General features: G+C 35.6%; 1 protein-coding gene across 8 annotated transcripts in view; it reads left to right on the forward strand.

Moving 5' to 3' along the window:
• RIC1 (RIC1 homolog, RAB6A GEF complex partner 1) overlaps positions 1–21,236 on the forward strand; it is a 50,591-nt gene that overhangs the window by 12,843 nt on the left and 16,512 nt on the right. For 5 of the 8 annotated variants that reach the window (XM_027635414.1, XM_027635419.1, XM_027635418.1 and 2 more), the window contains exons 3-10: positions 4,789–4,865; positions 15,003–15,110; positions 16,278–16,420; positions 16,620–16,756; positions 17,731–17,822; positions 18,902–18,990; positions 19,879–20,023; positions 20,505–20,553. In XM_027635414.1, the coding sequence (XP_027491215.1) occupies positions 4,789–4,865; positions 15,003–15,110; positions 16,278–16,420; positions 16,620–16,756; positions 17,731–17,822; positions 18,902–18,990; positions 19,879–20,023; positions 20,505–20,553 (840 nt within the window). The other 3 variants (XM_027635417.1, XM_027635415.1, XM_027635422.1) reach the window with 3 other exon arrangements.

The following is a 21,236-nucleotide window of genomic DNA, read 5'->3' on the forward strand; positions in this document are numbered from 1 at the left end:
ATTCTTGCCAGGATTTTGCCAGCAATGGAGAGCAGAGTAATACCCACTATAGCAGAAGGAATTCTACCTGAAAGTCAGTGTGGTTTCAGAGCCAACAGGAGCACCACAGACATGGTATTTGTCCTCAGACAACTGCAAGAGAAGTGTAGGGAACAGAACAAAGGTCTTTATGTAAACTTTGTGGACCTCACCAAGGCTTTCGATACTGGGAGCAGAAAGGGTCTGTGGCAGATTTTGGAACGTTTAGGTTGTCCCCTCAAGTTCCTTAAAATGATCATCTCACTTCATGAGGATCAGCACGGCCAAGTCAGGTATGGCAACACACTTTCTGAGCCCTTTTTAATTAAGAATGGTGTGAAACAAGGCTGCGTTCTCGCTCCTACCCTATTCACCGTCTTCTTTAGCATGATGCTCCAAAGGGCCACGGCAGACCTTGATGATCAGGACGGTTCGATATTGTACTGATGGAAGCCTATTCAACCTAAGGCGACTGAAGGCCCACACCAAGACCTTAAACCATCTTGTCCGGGAGCTGCTTTATGCTGATGATGCCACCCTTGTCGCTCACACAGAAGCAGCTCTGCAGCGTTTAACATCCTGCTTTGCTGAGGCTGCTGAGCTCTTTGGGCTGGAAGTCAGCTTAAAGAAGACAGAGGTCCTCCATCAACCTGCACCTCAGGAAGTCCCCCATCATCCCCACATCACCATTGGCCAATCAGAGCTCAAATTAGTCCAGCAGTTTAATTACCTAGGTAGCTTCATCTCTTCAGATGGTAAGATTGACGGGGAGATAGACAACAGGTTAGCTAAGGTATATAGTGCTTTTGGAAAGCTCCATGAAAGAGTATGGCATAATGAACACTTGAAGAAAAGTACCAAGATCAGTGTTTACAAAGCCATAGTGCTGTCTACTCTCTTATACGGTTCCGAATCATGAGTCGTCTACCGCCACCACCTGCGACTCCTAGAACGCTTCCATCAACGCTGCCTCCGTACAATCTTAAACATCTACTGGTCAGATTATGTGACCAATCCATCTTTTCTAGAACAAGCAGCAGTCACAAGCATTGAGGCCATGTTACTGAGAACACAGCTGCGTTGGGCAGGGCATGTCTCCAGGATGAAGGACCACCACCTCCCTAAGATCTTGCTTTATGGTGAACTTGCCACCGGTTGCCGCATGAGAGGAGCCCCGAAGAAAAGATTCAAGGACTCCCTGAAACAACATCTCAGCCTTGGCCATATTGATCAACATAACTGGTCTACTCTGACCTCCAGTCGGGAGGCCTGGAGACACACCATCTATAACGCTGCTGATGCTTTTGAGAACACACGCAGGATCACTCTCGAGGAGAAAAGGCAATGCAGAAAGAATCGTGTCTTGCAGAATATACCACCTAAGGAGTCTTTCTGCTGTGCCTTTTGCAATCGGATATGTCTGTCACGTATTGGCCTCATAAGTCACCAACGTGCCTGTAACAAATGTGGATAGTGCCTTCCCAAATCTTCGTTCGCGAAGCCTAGCCATGATGTGACATACAGCATATAAAAAGTGAACTATCTAAATGCATTTTAATTAAATGTTAATGTGGTAGTTCAGAAGAAATTGAAATTTTTATATTGAATTGGCATATTGTGTGGTGGGTTTTCTTTTTTCTGAGACGTTGGGATCCATTTGCTCAAGAGACCTTGTGATTCAGCTGACAGTCAGATAAGCTTTAGTTTCTACCACTTCAGTCATTGCAATTTCAAGGTTTCTGCAGTGAAATATATATTTCTGGCAGATAATGCCAGAATCTAAATGCCCATGAAGTCTCAGTTTGTAAACTAAAGCTCTACGAATTAAGATTTGAAATGGTCAGAGCTTATAAAATAATGTGTCACAAAATTTCTAATATTTTTCATGTTTGTTAGGTTTATATTTCATCTCCTGGGTGTATGTATACAAATAATACAGTCAGGCATGTTTGTTTTGGTAGTTTTAATATTAGTTCTGTTTTGCAGTATGCTTTTAGCATGTATATGGAATTTAATTTGAAACAGTTCATGAGTCCTACTGAAAGACCACATTTACAAATATTACTGGTGTTGTTATAGAGAGGCAGGGCAGAAAGTCAGTTTTGGGAGCTTAATGAAGAAGACATTCCTGCATATGCACGGTACTTTTGTCACCCAGTAAAACTGTAAACTTCTTTCCAACAGAAGAGTTTTCTCTCTTGCTTTTGACTTGTTCTTAACTAATGAGTTCAAATGAAGGAGCAATGGCAAAGCAGATTTTTACTGAAAAAACGAGTAACTTTGAACTGAATTACCTTCAGTTAATTACTGAAGTTCTGTGCAACAGCTAAAAATTCTAGTTTGAAAGCTGTCAGGTGATGTTTCTCACCTGTGCTCTTGAGTTTCTTAATTATAGTATGTAGTAGTTTTTGTGTAATAAAACTTTGTTTTTAAGGTGGCGAGCAAAAGGCTTAGTATGTACTTACTAGTCAAGTAGTACATTCTTTTTTTATTACTGTTATTTTTTAAATGAAATTACAAAGGGGAGTGTAGTCTAGATTTTATGTTCACTAGTACAGTGATACACCCTGTTGTTTGGTTTGTGACTGCCAGAATGTTCAGAGTGTCTCTAGGAAAATAAATTACTTTGCAGCATGTGCTTTGAGGTAATTATTATTTGTACCGAATGCAGACTGTGGGGAAACATATGAGGCTTTATAAAATACTCAAAGTAGCCTTAATGGTATGCAGTTAAACAAGCTGAAGTAATTTTCACACTGTCATCATCCCATAGCAATTCTAGTTTCTTTTACTTACTAGTATTGCCTGTTGCCTTCCCAAATCTTCGTTCGCGAAGCCTAGCCATGAATGATTGTCTGTTGCTAAACTCTTGGCGCATTTTCTAAGCTGGTCTTCTTTTTTCCCCTTATATGTTGTAGTTTCTTCTTTCATATTGCTGCATTTGTAGTTTTTCCAGTGTTAAGGGGAAATAATCTATTTCTTTTTCTAGATTAGTACATACATCTTAGGTAGCTAATTCTAGGAATAAAACAAACTTGTGAAGTGGATCAAGATGCTTCAACATAGGAAAGTATATAAGGCATTTTAGTCCTTGTCCTGTTACAGGCAGTTCTCTAACACTGCTCTTCAGTGTGCATTCCCATAGCTAAGCTTTATTAAACATGGTAGCGTATAAGAAACCATGTTGTGAAATCCCTGGCAAGATACTGTGTATTTACACTTTTGACTGTCAGAGATGAGAATGATCAGGGAATGGAGAACAGTGATGGTTGTTTTAATAGGTTTCATTGCAACACAGACATTTCTAAAGCAATGGAGAAACCTTTGTGAATGAATATGATCAATTTGCCGGAAGTGTGTGGTTGAATGCTTCTGCATTTCATCCAGCTCTTCATGGAATTTGAGGTTCTATTTAGAAATGAACCTGTAACAGTAGTAACTTTTTGCTTTGAATAGTGTTCAGTAAGGCCCTTTGTACCTTAATATCAGTATAAAGATACTTCACAGTATTGTTTTACTTTTCTTTCCAGGATAAGATAGCTTACGGGTTAAATATTTAATGATGTAATGGAAACCTGTAAAGATGTTAGAAATGAACACGTTTCTTTACCACATAATACCCGAACATGATATTACAGCGCACAGAAAAGCTTCCATTTATTGTCAACCTGTCTCAAGCTCACCATTATGGTTCAGATTTTATTCTTGCATGAGAAGGATACTTACTTCAAATAAGAATAATACTGTTTCTTGGACTTCGAAGCCAAAACACAAATTTATTTTATGATAAAACAAAATGTTTGACTGGGGAAAACCATGGCATCTATGAAATTATAAACTAAGCTAACAAGAGTATTACTTCATTCAAAGAATAGGAAACCAACCTTGAAAAGCAACATGAAACCATTAATTTCAGTGCTTTTTGTCTCCAGTGCTTTGGATACATGCCCAGCCAATATTAAACTAATAGATGGAAACACTATTTAACCTAAGTGCATTTGCCTGTTTGCCTGAAAAATAAATTTATGCTGTAAACAAGTAGCTCTTCTTTGAACAACTAACATTATTGGTCATCTGCATCTCCTGTGCTTTTGCAAACACTGGATCAACTTCTAGGTTTGACTGGAACATCTGGTAACTAAATGATTTGTATTTGTTCTCTGAGTAGGATTACAGTTTGAAGTCAGTCTCCCAGAATTACAGAATATGACTGGGGATTGAATGATAGTAAAATCTTTTTCAGACGTGGGAAGATTTTGAAAAAGGTGTTGTGGTAGATAGTCTGATATGAGGATTTTTGAAAACTACCTGCATTACTGACATTGAGAATCAGTGCCTAACTTCTTTGCACTATGTGGTGTCCATATGTTTTCAGACACTTGGAGGGTTTATTCCAGAGGCTTGCTACCTTCTATGTTTTCTACGTTAATTCGCATAGTTGGTGAAAATTAGGTACCTGGGTTCTAAATATCTGATATAGTTGCCAAGTTTTAGGTATTTATATGGATCAGAGAAAAATTTCTGATGGACTAGTACATAAAGAGTGTTGTTTTTCCATTTTTCTATCTACTGCGTGATCTGTTCAGTTATCTTTAAGGATGGATTTTACCTGGAATTAATTTCAATGCACAATTTTTTAATATGTCTGAAACTTCATATGAGCGTGTATTTGTGTTCAATATATGAGACAGACGTAAAAATTGCATGACATTGTGTGGATTTTACTCATGCTGAGACTAGATATGTATCTTATCAATGTTTCTCTTTCAGACTGCAAATGGATACGTCTTATTTTTTGACATCCCATCAGCAAGAGACAAGTATCTTTATGAACCAGTGTATCCCAAGTAAGTATTTTAAATTTTGCATCTTCATAGTATGAAAAAAATAGGACTAGACAAGCTCTAATCAGACTTTATTATAAAAAAATATTTTCTTACAAAGTGTGCTTTAAAACTTGATGAATATATGAACCATCATTCCTGTGTCAGTGCTGAGAACCGTCAGTCCTGAGTCAGTGCTGAGAAGATGTGTCTAACTGAATTGCTGTGTGCTGGTAAGATTCCTTAGGTCCATCTTAGAAGCTCTCAAAATCCTAAATAGTAGGGTTAAAATTGACTAATTTTATAATTTGAGGTAGTCTGTTGTATTCATGGTCTGTAACAAGCTTTAATAATTCCTATTGAATAACTCAGTTGATTAAGTCATGTTTCTTAGTAACTGATAAGGTGCAATGTGAAAATAAATTCCTCTCTGTCCCCCAGCTTTTAGTAACTTAGAGATTTTTTGAAACAAAGAATTTCAATATTTTTGAAAGAATATTAGTACCTTTTAGTAAAAAGATACAAAAGTATTTTAGGTACAGTGTGTTATGTCAGTTTCACCTTATTTTCCTTATTGTGAGTGGCAATACATTTTATATGTTTAAAATGTGACTGTATTTTGGGTGTAGTTGTGGTTGACTTAGTTGATTTTGGATTTGGCAAAATTGGAAAATACTTAGGACAAATTAAAACCTCAAGGAGTATATGTATATGTGTCTGTGTTTAGATTGGCAGAATCTGCAGTCATTGATTGGATCAAATTTGTCCATGGGAATAATAAAAGACTCCTGATTTCTCATTGGCTAGAAACTTCTTTTTTTTTAATATCCCACTACTTACCTTCATCATTATGATAGCACTAGTCAGTTTAATTTTTCTTCACATTAATAAAATGAGTTAAAATTGATTGGTGGGTGTCTCTGCATGGGCATCTCTGAGGAGCTGGATAACCTAGGATGTCATGTAAGAGGAAGACTTTTTTTTTTTTTTTTTAAACATAACTGTTAAACCATGAATGTAGACAAGTTATATTATTTTACTTGCCCCTTTGGGAACTGAATAGCATTTTTTAAACTGACTTTTCACATCTGGCTTACTGTTATCAAAAGGAAAAAAAAGGGCATACAATTCATTGCTACAAACTTTTGGAATAAATAAAGGGATAGTATATCTTTAGCTTCTTTCATCATGCAAAAAACTAAACAGTAATTTATTTTAAGTTTTTCTTATTCTCTTGGGAAAGTTGTGGGTTTTTTTAATTGGCAACTGAAAACACACGGAAATATATATAAAACATGGAGTAAGAGTTAAAAAAGAAGGTTTGGGAAGTTCATTTAGAATGTCACATGTAGGAAGGCTTGAAAATATCCATTAAACCAGTCTAACTTTTATATTAAAACATTTGTGATTGATTTGTACTGTCAACCTAAAAGCACATGTTTTTTTTTTGAGAAGTCTTTGTTAGTTGTGTGTTGAATGGTCAGGGTTTTAAGATACATTTGTATACCCCAAAGAGGGCTATAATGCTGATTCTGTAGGAGAGTAAGACAAGGTGTTTGTCCCTACAGTGTTTATAATAGGTTGCTTACAATCTCCTAAGACTAATGCGTGTGCTTACCTTTAAGAAGATGAATTGTCTCACTGAATTTACTGAGATTACTAGTCTGTCTATATTTAGCCTTCAATTTTGAAAACCTGCATAAAATTAGTACTGTTCTGATAATATTAGATCAAAAGAAAGACACAAGCATTTGTGGGTGAATTATGCCTGGTGGAATTAATGTCAAATTATTCTTTAAGGTATTATTATGGAATGAACTTTTTTGGTGCAGATGCAGATACAGTGCACTGCCTGTGGGCAGTTTCACTAATTTGCTTTGTAAAGCAAATACTTGGAGTGGAGGTGGGAATATCAAACAAAAAAGCCTCCAATCCAAAATGAACAAACAAATGAAACTAAAACCAAAATTAAAACTTTAACTTTCTTCTGGCATATGTTCCTTTTCCGAAGGCATTATTTCATTGAAGTGGTTGGATTTTATTTCTGCTGGGCTAAACAATACTAAATTAATTTTATTAATTTTATTCACTCTGAAGCCATTAAAAATTGGTTAAAGCCCTTGATGTGTCTTGCTTTGTGCTTGAAGGGGGAGATCTTACTCTTTTCTCCCACTGTAACTGTGTGTTCTTGGCTCCTTCCTCTTGTGTTGGCAGCAGTGATTATGCAGCTGTGCCTTAAGTAAGGTCGGGTTGTGCACCTGATGGGGAAACTAAACCTGCCTATCTCCATGCTTTACCCCTCCCTGCCTCCTCCCCTGCATTCGAGTAGCTGCGTTTGCAAATTGGCATTTAATGAAAGTCTGGATTAGAAAATAGTGACCTTGAAGTAAACTGAGCAGCTGCACTGTGAAGTTCAAAAACATGGAGTCACTGTTTAGTGATACTCATATTAATTCTTATAGTTCATGATAAAGCAACTGCTTGCAACATTTTTTTAACTGTCATGCAGACATTAATTAGGACTTACCCAGCTCTATTATATGTGGTTATTTACCTATATTAGGCAAAGTGAGAGGGAGGGTGGTGATTTTTGTGGAGAATATGAGGATGTCCTTGCATTAGTGATGTGATGAGGCAGCTGCTGGAAAAAAGTCAGTAAAAACTGAGGTGAATGGACAATATGTTCAAATGTAGGTTTCCACATTCTGTGTTTTGAGGTAAAGAATTTTTGCCTACCATTATTCACTTTGGATGCTGCCAGCACATAACGTAAAGTTAAGAGACATTATAGAATATAACCTGTTGGGGTTGTTTGGGTTTTTTTCAGTTGTTTGTTTGTTTGTGTTTGTTTTGTTGTTGATTTTTGGGGTTTTGTTTGTTTGGTTTGGTTTGTTTTTTAGTCATGTGAGCACACTTTTGTCAGCGCTCGTAAAAGTTCAGTCTTGTCCTACTTTTTAAAATTACAACTAATTCATAATGTTTGTTAACTGTCCATGTCTACTAACTTTTTGTAAGCAGAATAAAGCCTGTTCTTTAGTAGCCTTTCTTTAAATAATAATGGCCAGTTCTGACAGAAATACAATATTTCAATGTAGTGACTACAAAAAGAAAGGAAAACCCTCTTAATTACAACTTAAACTTGAACATGTTCATGAAGTGAGCATGCAGTGGGATTACGCACCAGTAATGTCCTCAGCTGTGCCAGAATGTTGTACAAGATTTCCTGGTTTAGTCAGTATCCTGAAGGTGAAATTGTAGCTAGGTTTGTTCACATACAAGGGAAAACTTTGAGAAAGGTTGTGTTTAGATTCTCTTGTCAGCTTAGCTCTCATTTAAACAAAATGTGCATATTTTATCATAAATACAAAGCCAGAAAGGCGGGCAGTAAGGTAGGTATAGGATAGATAGACAATTGCTTGACTTCAGTGGTTTTTGCTGTCTTCCAGATTGGGACACTGGTAGCTGAAAGTTACAAGTTCATATGGTATTGGTGCTTTTTTAAATAACTGCTTTAAAATTTTCTTGATAGTGGTTTAGTGTGGGTTTGAAGAAAAGGATCAAAAGAGTTGGAAAGCTGAAAATCAGAATCAGTCGTCCTTTGTCTGTATAGGGTGGGAACATTAGTAGAGAAAATGTATGGTCCTTCCAGTTTTTAGTTGCTTTTATACAGAGTTGTTGCTTTATATGGCTGTTGAGCAACATGGTCCAGAAGAGCTTGCCTGTGTTTGATTTGTTAACAGAACTGTTCTGGCATACAGCTGTTGTGTAAACTGTAATTACACCTGCAAAATTTTTCTGCCAGTACAATTTGAACAAAATGCCTCAAGGTAGAAAGCAAAACAACACTGCATGGGAAGTGACAAAAACAATTCTGTTGTTTGTAACTCAGTATGCATTGTAGTATATCTAATGACAGTGTGATTTTTTTTTTCCAGGGCCAAGTCTCTCTTTTTTATCTCACTCTAATCAGCAGAGGTTTAGTAAAAGAGCTAAAGTGTGAATTGAGGCTAAGCTGTCATCCTGTTTGAATGCAAGAGTCTTTGCTTCCCCTTATTTTTCAGTAGTGTGAAACAAAGAGATTTTGGAAAGGAAAGCTGAGTGAACTTCACCTGCACTCTGCTACTGTTTGTTTTAAACCAGAAAGAATCATAGCCTAGGAAAATTGATTTCTGATTTAAAAAAATGCGCATTTGGCATGGTTTCCTCCTTTTCGTATCAGCCTATTTTAATGGTCTTTATATTCTGAAATTCAGTGCTTTAATCGAAGTGCTGAAATCTAAGATTATTAACTTTAGTAGCTGGAACCCACAAAACCTTTATTTTTTTCTATCAGCAATTGAGGACATAGCTCTTACGAAGTTGATAATTTATTAAATACTGAAAGAAAGTTGAGTGGGAAATTCTTTTTAAGTACTATTTTATACCTTTAAATATTTAATCAGTTTAAAATATATAATATAATAAGAGTTAAGGAATTGACCTGTTCAGCATTATACACATTATGTGTAAAAATCTGTTATTACTTTTCTGTGAGAAAACAAGTGCTCATGTCATAAGTGCAACATTCTGTCATGAATTCTGAGTATATATAAAAGAGGAAACTTTTAATTTTTTTTTTTGCTGGAATCCATTGGTAGGTTTTTGTCAAACTAATATTTTAGGAATGTTATGCATTGCAGTTTTTCTCTCAAAGGAAATACTTCTGACTCTGTTGATCTTCAGCTAGGCATTGCCAGTCTGTTCTTGGAGCAAACAGATATTCATACTCAATGACAACCTAAAGTATCCTGCTTAATTTGTTAGACTAAAACCAGGAAAAAAAGCAGTAATTGTAAAGGGTTTTATTTTTTTAAACTGAGCTGAGTAGTCTGCAGTTTCATTTTAGCTCTTGGAGACTTTGCTCTGCTTCAGAGTAGAGTTGGAAGAGAATCAGTATTGGCCATTAGCCCACATTCTGGGATACTTTCCTGCAGTGAACACAAGTACAAAGTCCCGCTTCAGTTAGTTCAGTGTGGTTTTACCACCCTATTACTGAAGTAATTACAAGATAAAACATGAAACAAAATGTATGTATGTTAAGATTATAGCATGTTAACATAAAATTTGTCTCTGCCTGTGAGAGACTTAAGAAAACTGACAGGGCTTTGTAAGCAGTGGCAAGGTATGGTGGTAATTTTTTGAGTAGTTTCCAAAGGAATTTGTATTATTCCTTTGTTTCACAGTGAAGAGATGCATAACACCATCACAGTAGAGGCTTCTCTGTACTGAACTGATAGTTATTTCTGTGTAGAGGTTTGCCAAGGAGAGTAACCTGAGTTCTATCACTTGAAGAGACAGCATGTGTGGCTTAATGGTGAGGATACTTTTGCCTTTAAAAAAGAGAAAACCTAAAATTAACCTTTACATGGCTAATTAACTAAATGTGGTAGTTAGCGATTCTTTTGTGTCAGGTTTTTTCATATCCTCAAGTGGTGCCTGCATTTGGGGAGTGATATGAATGTTGTGTAAATTTAGAATGAGACCTCAATGCTGTAGATTATTAAGTCTGAAATTACTTTAAAAATTGAAACCGTTTTCTAACCAATATGGGTATGTGAAGAAGGTAGTGTTTGTATCCTGGTTTACCATGCTGTATTGTTACTTATACACCTGGTTACTTTTTTCATGTGCTACTCTTTCTGGCACTTTACAAACTTTTACTTTTCTGTGGCATGCTGGTTAATAGGTGCCATAAAGTATCTCATCAGTGTACATTTTTTTCGTGATTCAATAGACTTAAGATTAGCATGTGCAAAGGTTTTGAACTTTAAACTGTGCAAGGGTAATCAGTGAGGTGTGCAGTTAATTAACTTACAAAATAATTTTTGTTCAGAATTGAGCTTCTGCTAAACTTTACCAGTGTGGTTTCCCCTGTGAATTGTTTTTGGCATTGTTTGGAAAAAGTATTTTTAAAACTGGATTAGTGTAGAATTTTGCAACTGGAATAATAATTTGATAAAACATTTAGCTTTTTTACATTAATGCTTAATTAATATGCTAGTTAGTTAGTTCTTTCTCAAACCACAGAAACCTGCTACTACCTAGTTATGTTGTAAAGGCTGTACTAAGAATTACTTTTCTAAACCCTTACTCATTTTTTATAGTTGTTTTCATAGACTCTCTTTAATTTTGTTGGTGCAGCTATTGCCAATCTGTGTGAATATGGCTGTGGATCCAGACAGACATATTTAGTCCTCAGGTGGTGCATTTCTGCAGTGTATGGTGAAGAGATACAGATTTAGGGGTGAGAAGATGCTAACTGCACGAAAGTCAAAGCTCACAGGGTTTTGCTTATTTGAGAACCATTCCTAAACAGCATTGTAGGTGGGGAATTCTTAGCGAAGAATCACATGTTTAAAGTAATAATCGAGGCTCTTTGAATGAGGTATAAAAAATTAAGTCCTCAGCTGTGCAGTGTTCACTTTACTGAAGTGTTCACATGAACCATTTTAAAATGGTTAATAAACATTGTGTAACTGTGCTAATGCAACAGTAATGATCGTTGTAACTTTTTTGCTTTCTTGCTGTCAAGGAGATCAGCTCTGAGTTCTTGGCGATGTAAATTCATTTAGAAACACTGCTCTGGTTTTGTCACATAAGTATTGCTATTAATAGATGAAACATCACAATTTTTAACTTTTATTTTGTCCCGTCACTCCCTCTCCAAGTACTACCGAAGAAACCATTTTAGCAGCAATAATTAAGAATATCATAGCCCAAAAGCAGTATAAAAATATTTTACCATTCGAAAGATATTTCCTGATGAAAAGTCTAGAGTCTTTACTTTTTTTTTTCACTGAAACTTCTCCATTGCTTCCCACACAGCTGCAGTTTAGCTAGTGAGACTGGATGCTACTGACTTGTTTGTTATTTGTTTCTTAAGTAATACAATGTCTGCCATTAGGCACACTTTTTTTTTTTTTTTAAGCACAGTATTTTTTTGACGGTGAGAGCATCTCTGAACTTTTCTACGCTATTGTGCAACCATAATTGCTACCTATATTACTATGATTACCCCAGATAGTACAGTGGAAACTTAAATCCCAATTTAATGCTGTTTCTACCTCTAGACAAGAATTCTTCAGTAATAAGCAGAAAACAGTGGACATTATTTTGCAATACTTAAAGCAGACTAAAAAATATTATGTGTTATATATACCTCTGTTGCAATTATAAAGATGTGTTTTAAGTACACGCTTTCAGATTCTGCTGTAATTAACTTCCTAAGTATTTCTTAGTTGCTTTTGCTAGCAGTGACTAAGTTTGGTAATATTATTTCTGAGTGAGTTTTGTCTGTGGATCATGTTGTAGCGCTTAACTTCTGTACAAGTAATGGAGGATATTAGTGCAGTACTGTGCACCTAGAAAAATGAGGTGCCTGTTGTCCTGTTTCCTCCTCCTTGAACCTTCACCCTCCTGCAGGTAACAAACTTCAGGGAAGTTCTTCCTGCCGGTTGAGGGGAGTCTAGCTGGCTATGCTTTTGCATGGTGCTGCCTCCTTCTTGAATTTGTGATACTTTAGGTTTGGTGTGGGGTTTTTTGTTGTCTGTTTTTAAAAAGAGACAAGCATTCCTAATCTTTCCATATTTGAGGTTTTCTTGAATAGCGGATGAGGTTGGAGAATTTTTCTCAATTCTGAGTTTTGAGCGATTTTATTCACAGGCTTAGTTACATTAACAGATGCCATGCAAATAGGAGGGATTACATTTGATTCGACATGCAGCTAGCTAGTCACTGGAACCGCATTTGCTTCTCTCAATTTTTGTGCAAAGTGAATTACTTAAAGTTTGGCTACAACAGTAGCAGATGCTGATGTGGCAACCCAGACCAAACATTCTTTCCTGATTTTGTCAGCTATGCATTCTTCGTTTAAAGGTCAGAGTAATTTAACCAGTAAGGCTGACTCATGCAGATGTGTGTTATATGAACACAGTGTACTTTTGGTTGCACCCCCTTTGCATAAACACAGGCCATGAATGGAAATACTGGCATTTTTGGATGTACCTCAGCTCTGTGTGTGGATCGACCTCTTGCACATGGGGTAAAAGAACCCATTTTGGGATGACAATGATAGAGCCCCAGTGGAAAAGATAATGCTCCACAGGTGGTAACAAATTTGCTGAAACTAGCTCATGAAACTGAAAATATTCAAATATTCTTACAAGCTATTTTTTTATCAAAAGTGTTTAAAGAGACAAAGCTTGCCCACATGGATACTTGAAACTTCTCTTCCAGCAAAAGATGTCATTTAAGCCATGCTGTTCCCATTCTGGCTTTGTAGTTTATGTTGTGCAGAAATACTGTGTTTACACTTGGTTAAGTACTGTGGTCAGTTAAAACAGAAATGTGTGGTATGTTATACCAACCTGACAGTAACGTTTATGCATTACGCAACCTTTTTCTTTCAGTTTTAGTTGTTTGCTTACAAGATTCGGCTCTACCACTGATTCATGATAACCCGGAGTCATTTCATCTAGTTTTGGAGTATACTCTCTGGAACTATAGGTCCATGTGGGTTGAAAGGCATGTTTCCAAACACCCAGAGTTTTGTAAATTTTAAAAAAAACCTTCAACAACCCCAGAATGATAGTATTAGGGGAAAACTAGTTAATTCAAGCCTCCTGTCAGTCCATGATAGCTAGCTTACATGAAGGGCTATTCTTTCCTAAGACAGCTGCATGTTGTAATTAATTTTTCAAAATGCAAACCAGACATTTTAATTCAATGCTTATACAAGTTGCCATTTTTTGATGGTAAATTAACTAATCTTAAAGTAATTTTTCTCATTTTCCCCTATAATTTTTCACAACCACCATGTTGGTTTTTTCTGCAAAGATGATACTACTTCCATCTGCTAACTCCAGAATATCAGAAGTTGTCTTACCCTTAGCTAGCATATATCTTTGTTCTTGCTACTTAATAAAAGGTATAGTGCCATTAAAGAATAACAGATATGGATTTCATGTTTTGCTATGAAATCGTAATGGAATTGTGGAATTTGATATCAACTGAGATAAACAAGGCAGGAAAGAGCTTGAGGTATCCTTGTGGTGTCAGACTTCTCTAAAACTGCCTCTGCTTTGGTTTCTGCCATGTCTTAGGCAGTTATATTGGCTACCCTGATGTAAATTAAAAGAAGTGTTTTGTCAGTTAAAATACAGGTAAAGATTGCATAGATCTGTGTATCTATTGTTTCTGACTATTGAAGTTGTACTAAATTGCAACTTGTCTGCAATACCTGTTTAATTCAGAGTTTGCTTTGTTTGCTACCATAATGCTCATGACATGGATGAGCTGGATGACATGTTACAGTATTTATGACTATGGGTCAGTTTTCATTAAAAAAAAAAAAAGTTAATGAAGCACTTGGGACATCTGATAACCAAGACAAGCAAGGAATGCTTTAATGATGCTGTATAATAATGTATAATGGTGTTGTAAAATAATTATTAAAACGCGAAATTTAAATGAGGAAGATAAAAATGAGAAGCTTTTTACATCTAGAAGATGATATTGTGTAATGGTCTGTTTAAAGGAAGGGAATCAGTGTGCAGTCATCTCTTTTCTTAGTAGGTCTTAGCTTTATTGTTAATTTGCTGTAGGGAGATATATCCCTATGAAGTATTGCAATAAATGTCTACCTGTTGTGTTACGCATGCTGAATTAATATTATAAACATTGATCTGACAAAAGAAGTGGAAGAAATGTGAACATTTTGCAGTCTGTAATATCTGTAATGCATCCTGGAAAAGAACAAAGTGGAGATACTTAAAAATCGAACACAATTAGTGTGAACAGTTGAATATTAATTTATTGAACCAGAAGTTCCACTGATATGTATCATTTATTTTAGGAGTATTAAGACAGGCTGCACAGCTCTTGTAATGTTCATTCTCTGTTCATTGTCTTATTTTGCCTATGTACTCTTTATAGACATATAGGATGATTTGATAGACTAAACTTTTTGTGCTAAAATTATGTAACAGATATTCAGGGCTTCTTGTGGCAGGTTGCACGTGACTGGTGTATGTATATGTACGTAGGAGGAAAAAAACCACAGTCAGTAACTCTTACCTCTTCTGAGGGGCAGCTTGTTTCAACTGTATTTCTCTTCTGTTTTAGAGGAAGCCCACATCTGAAGGGAACACCACATTATAAGGAAGAACAGTGTGCTCCTTCATTAAATCTAGAAATGAAGAAAGTGCTGGACTTGCAAGCCTCTATCACAAGGTATGTTCACTAATGAGGTCTTAAGAATTTTTCTGTATATAATGGTACTTTTTAAAAAGAGAAGGGGAAACTGGATGGAAAAAAAGACTTCCAGTAAGTTTTTAGATTTATTAATAGTAAGGACTAATATAAGTAGGTTACTGTTAGTGGCTGGTAAGTCTGAGGAGGTGAAGAAGTAAATTGCTGTTATATATATGTTAATAAAGAGCTGTTATTTTCCTTTTCCACACCTTTTCACCTGAAGCCTCTGAATTTCAAAGTTAAAATAACTTAGAGGGAGGAGTTTGGTTTCTTTTTTTCCTAGCCTACCCTCCTTAGCAAATGTTTGTGTCTTGTTAAACTAAGACAGTGGGTTAGAGATTTCATGGAGACATAGGTAGGTAAAGAGCAAAACTCTACGTAGCATTTCAGCTTTTCTCCAGCTACCTTCATAGGGTCCTTTTTGTCCTGGAAAAGCCTTTTGCTTACCTCTTCTTCTTTTGTGGTGATTGCCTTCTCTGTAAATGAACTTTGAACATACTAAATAAGTATATGTGAGAAGTTGGTGAGCTTTGAGATGAGCTGGCAAAATAATAAAGTGCATTTTGGGGAGAGGCTCCATAACAGAAAGCAGTTGTTGGAAGACATGCAGTATATTTGGAAGAAACTGTCCTGGTTGTAATCTGCATGCAAGTAGACTAACAGTAGTCTTCAGAACTTTGGAGATGTTTGGGGAAGGATTTAGGATAGGTCTAATTTCTCCTCCATCAGTTTGCTTAGACTGCAGATTTGAAAGCTTTTAGATTATTTACAACCTAGGCAGTATTGTTAATTTTCTATAGGATAGATGAATAATTGATTGTCGGCAGGAATGTCTTAAGGGTAATGAAGAGTCTTGAAATGATCTTCAGCAACTAATGTATCGGTTAAACAATTGCTCTAACAATGCAGATCTGTTCATAAACAGTGATTGCTGGAGAAAAATAGAGGTATATACCATATTTTGTCAGCTTGGTACCTTTACAGTCTGGATGACTTTGATGTTTAGTTTGTAATTTATTTGTAACTTTATATCCTAGTTGTTGGTACAAGAAGCAGTAATAATGGTGTTTATTACATTAATTGATTTTTTTTTCTGACATTGATTTGAGATGCAGTTTTTTGGGGGTTGACAAATATTTTTGTTAGTTTGCAGTCCATGTTAGAAGACCTACTTGTTGCTACTGCTGATGGATTTCTCCATCTTGTTCACTGGGATGGTATGACCAATGGAAGGAAGGCCATCAACCTATGTACAGTTCCATTTTCTGTGGATCTGCAGTCTTCTCGAGGTAAGTTTTGGGACTTTCTATTGCTTACAATAGTTACCTCTTGGCGACACACTATCTATTATAAAAACTTAGGCAGAGATGAGAAAATTTTACCATTTGTAACTGTGTACAAAATAGCCTGTTTTAAGTAAACATCTGAAATGTCCGTTGGCTTACAGTATTTCTGTGTTCACATCTTAAACAACTGATATTCTCTCAGCAGGTTCATTTTTGGGCTTTGAAGATGTTTACATCAGAGATATGGAATACTGTGCCACGCTTGATGGCTTTGCTGTTGTTTTTAATGATGGCAGAGTTGGTTTCATTACACCAATGTCAAGTAGATTCACTGCTGAGGTATGTTTCCTTTGGTATTTCTACCCTGTACGGTACAATAAGTACATTTTCTTTGGTCTCTGTATTTCAGTTAGCTTTCTACTTTAAATTCTGTTTAAATTCTGTTCAACTACAAAGAAACTAAAATTTAGCATGCACTTAAGAGAGAACATAAGAACAAGACTATTTCATTTGAGCTAGATTGGTCTAGGGTTAGTATCCATGGAAGAACATAATTGGTAGTAAATTTAACTTTTGTTTATTTGTTCAAAATGTCATTATAGAGATGGTCTTACTGTGTCTGCAGCAGACTTCCTGTTGCTAGGTACAAGTGGGATGGTAAGAAGTGATTTCTCCTATGGCTAAATATCATAGGTAATATTTCTAGGTTTTAGCCCCAATCAAGTCTGTGTCTGTCTCATAATGACAGGTGTACTTCAGAATTTGTTTTAAAGGAATCTTTTCCAGTTGAAATATTTTCTTACATGTAATTCAGCTTAAAAGTTTTCTCATTAGATATCTTTATTTTAGTTACAGAAAACCCAAAAGAATACGTCTAATGTCCAGACTTCTTCACACAATTATAATATCTGTGATTTCAGCTTTTGCAGATGGGAGTTTATTTCCCTATTTTGTGTTTTCTTTTCATTCTTAGTACCATATACTGGGGTTCTTTTATGCAGTATGAGGTTGTTTTTTGGGTGGGGTTTTTTGCCTTATAGATATTGACCTGCTTTGATTATTTAGAGCTCTGATAAACAGTTTCCTTACCTGATATCTTTCTGTAATTTATAGTAAGAAGAATGAAAACAGATGTACATATACTGGATTTTGTTTATTTGAGCCGTCTCAGTTCATCTTGACGTTTGCAATAGAAATTTCATGAGATGATGGTCAACTAATAGATGTGTAATGTGGTGAACATGGGTAGAAGCTGACTGTCATTAATAAAAGCATTGTTTAACAAAAAATCCTGTGAATTCCTTTCTTTACAGCAGCTCCATGGTGTTTGGGCACAAGATGTGGTTGATGGAACTTGTGTTGCAGTGAATAACAAATACAGGCTAATGGCATTTGGATGTGCTAAGTAAGTTTTGTAGAGCTAGTTCAGTGCGGGGGAAAACTTTAATTCTGAAGCTGAAGTAGTGGTTACTTCTTACCAAGTTGTGTTGCAAGAGCTGTAAAGATGAAGCTGATCCATCATCTTCCTAGAGACTGTATAATGTACTCTGTCAGGAAGGTAGGAGAGAGGTGGAAAGAATTGGTTGCCTGCTTGAACTGCAATTGAAATTTATGCTTGCTGTTCCATTCGGGGTGGGGGGGGAAATAAAGGGTGGCTGGACCAGTAACACTGATTGGAAAGTGCTGCTGTTCCACCTAATCTCAAAGCAGGATTATAAAGTCAGTTTTAAGCAGTTAATCATAATTATATTGGACAAGAATCAGCACTTTGCACTGAACTGAGAAAATGCTCTGTGAAGAGATGATTTGGTCAGGCAAAGGGTTGCCTATTTGAGTAGCTATGAATATATGTAAACTAAAATGTTGCAAGAGTGCTTTTAGTTATGGTGTTTTGCCTACTGCTCCTTCAAGGCAGTCCCCTTTGTTAATACTGCTTTAGCAGATCTAGAGTGCAGCTTTTTATTTTCTTTGATTGTATTTTATTTGGGGTTTTTTTAGGGTATTTCAAAAGATCTAGTAGTTTATTTTTCAGTTCTTGTCTTAAGAATTAGTATTCTTAGTTGTAGTAACAATGTAGTGTGTTGGTGTTTCCTCTGAAACAGTAGTAGTTACTGTAATTTACTGATCTTGGTATGTGTTAGTACAACCCTGATGAACTTTAGCACTGAAGAAATACTGACTTTCCTCATGGATTGTCTTGCAGTTGGAAGCCATAAATATATGAATTTTATCTGCATATATATTTTCAGAGAATGAAACAGTGCATTGGTTATTATAGAGGGCTGGTGTTTTGGGTCCTCTGCTGCCTTCTGGAAAGTATCTTAGAAATTTGTTTCATAAAATTCTTTGAATATTACTTGATACAACATTTCTGTTCTAAATAAATTTGGTATTTGTGAGAGAAAAAGCACCTTTCCTTAACGTCTTGAAACTGATGAGAAATCCAAATGTTCTGTAGTCTAAGGCATGTGTAATCTCTTTCAGTGGCTCTGTGCAGGTTTTTACGATAGATACCACCACTGGCGCCATGCAGCTTTCTCATAAATTGGAGCTGACACCAAAACAATACCCTGGTGAGCTACTTTTATTGCTAGAATTGTCCAGCTGTTTCTAGGGTATAGAATACTTTTTATCCTTGGTCATCCGTTTGTTTGTTTGCATGATCACTGCTGTGATTATATTTACTCCTGCATGTTTGTAGTAATTTACTCTTGTGCATTTGTTCTTTTAGTTGGTTGCTTTTTAACTCAACTTTTGGATCTGTTTCATATGTGATGGTCTGGGTGGGTGGTTTGTGGCTTTTTGGTTTTGTTTTGGTTTTTTTTAACTAAATTTGAATCTTGAGATTACTTTCCAATTATTCACCTGAGAAAATGAGAGAATATTTAAGTATATATATAAATAAGTATAACAGAAGTGTGAATTAACTTGAACCAACTGACATATAGAGTACTAGAGAAAAAAAATGGAGTAATGCAGCAGCCTTCCTTGAACTGCAGTGAGATTTTTCATGTAGTAGTGATGAAAGTGAGGAACAAAGTAGGTAAATTGTGTCCTCAACTGAAAATAGGTGTACCTATAAAGTTTCAGTTAAAAAACAAAACTGTAAATTAGAGTTTCAGAGTTAAGTGCCTCTTTTTTCCTAAAAATCATTTTATCAGAATTGTAGTTCTGTGGTTGTGTTATAGCGCAGTGTATATCTGGCATGTTTTCATGTAGTCTTAGTTTCTTACAAAACCAAGAATGCAGTGGAAAGAAGCCATGAAATTTTTATTTGATAAATTTTATTTGATAAATTTGCTACTTATTAATTTTGAGGTGGTAATTTTGATTTAATACATCAGTTAATTGAAAAATCAAGTATTTATTTCCATATACTTTTGTTTCTGCTCTTACTGTGAAGGCAATTGAAGGACATTAGATGTTTTTCACATGATATTTTATTGTCTGGTTTTAAACAGATATTTGGAATAAAACAGGACCTGTCAAACTAATCAGATGGTCACCTGATAGCTGTGTTGTGATGGTGACCTGGGAATGTGGAGGCTTGTCCTTATGGAGTGTTTTTGGTGCTCAGCTTATCTGTACTTTAGGAGGTGATTTTGCGTGAGTATCTTTAGTGAAATTGTAAGTAGGAGCCTTTATTTTTCTAATTAAAAACTTTTAATTAGAAATTAATTCACTGAATTAGCTTTTTAAAATCTTTTTCCCTTGTGATCTCTTAGATATTGAAATCATTGACAAATATTTAGGAGGGGATCATTTGAATATATCATTCGTAGTGGTCTTTTTGGCTGTAAAAGCAAATTACCCTAAAAACTGGCTTGAGCAAGCAAATATTAAAATTCCCTCAGTGCCACTATATATTTGCTGAAAATATGCTAACATCCGGAAATCATCATTCAGGCAGTTTATGCTACACATCTACAATTACATTGCCTTTTTTGCAGTGTTGTGGATCAAACGGGCTTTACCACTTGAGATGAGGTTCAGTATAGAAGCATATAACAATAGGAAGATAAAGAGATAATTTCTTGTTTTGATAAAGTTAGTTCCAAACTCAAAGTTGTTCTGTTCTGTTTTTAAGGTATCAATCTGATGGTGCCAAAAAGGATCCTCTAAAGATCAGTTCCATGGTAAATATGAATGTAAAAATACTGTAATAGGGTGGCTGTTAATGTTTTAAATTGGTTTTAATATAACAGATTTTCAGAAAATCAAACTGTCTTTCTTTCGCTTAATTTTCAAGAGTAAGATACCTCTAGTATACTTCCTAACTGCAGTGTTGCATTGAAAGAAAATGTGACAACTAATGAATTTTTCTTTTCATGTATAAACCTGATCATGAAGTATTCATGACATACCTTTTCTTGCCTTTGCTTTTATTTCTAAGAATGAACACTTTTGGTTTTCCGTAATATCCTTTTTTTCCTTTTTTTTTTTTTTTAATCTGGTGCTGTATTTTAAAGAACAGTGAGACACAGTACAACACTAATTGTAAACTTCCTTATTTCTCTGAGATTATGGGCTGACCCTTGACAGTTAAAGCAACTTTACTCATATTTTGAATTCCAGAGAAACTTAACAACTGTTTTTTTAATACAAAGTAGTTAACATTAAATCTGTAAAATCAATAGATATTGATAAATATCAAACACATTCTTCAAGGCCTCATACAACCCATGATGAATTTTGTACAGCATTTCTAAAACATTTTGTTTTATTTATGTATGACCTAGTTGCTGTGAAGATTGACAATTTTAAACTTGTGTCCCAAGTGGAGGTACATATTTGCAATGGCAGTACAATGTAGCTTTAA

This window comes from Corapipo altera, unplaced genomic scaffold (assembly GCF_003945725.1).
Source record: "Corapipo altera isolate COAL_440 unplaced genomic scaffold, ASM394572v1 61411, whole genome shotgun sequence".
NCBI classification, from domain to species: domain Eukaryota; kingdom Metazoa; phylum Chordata; class Aves; order Passeriformes; family Pipridae; genus Corapipo; species Corapipo altera.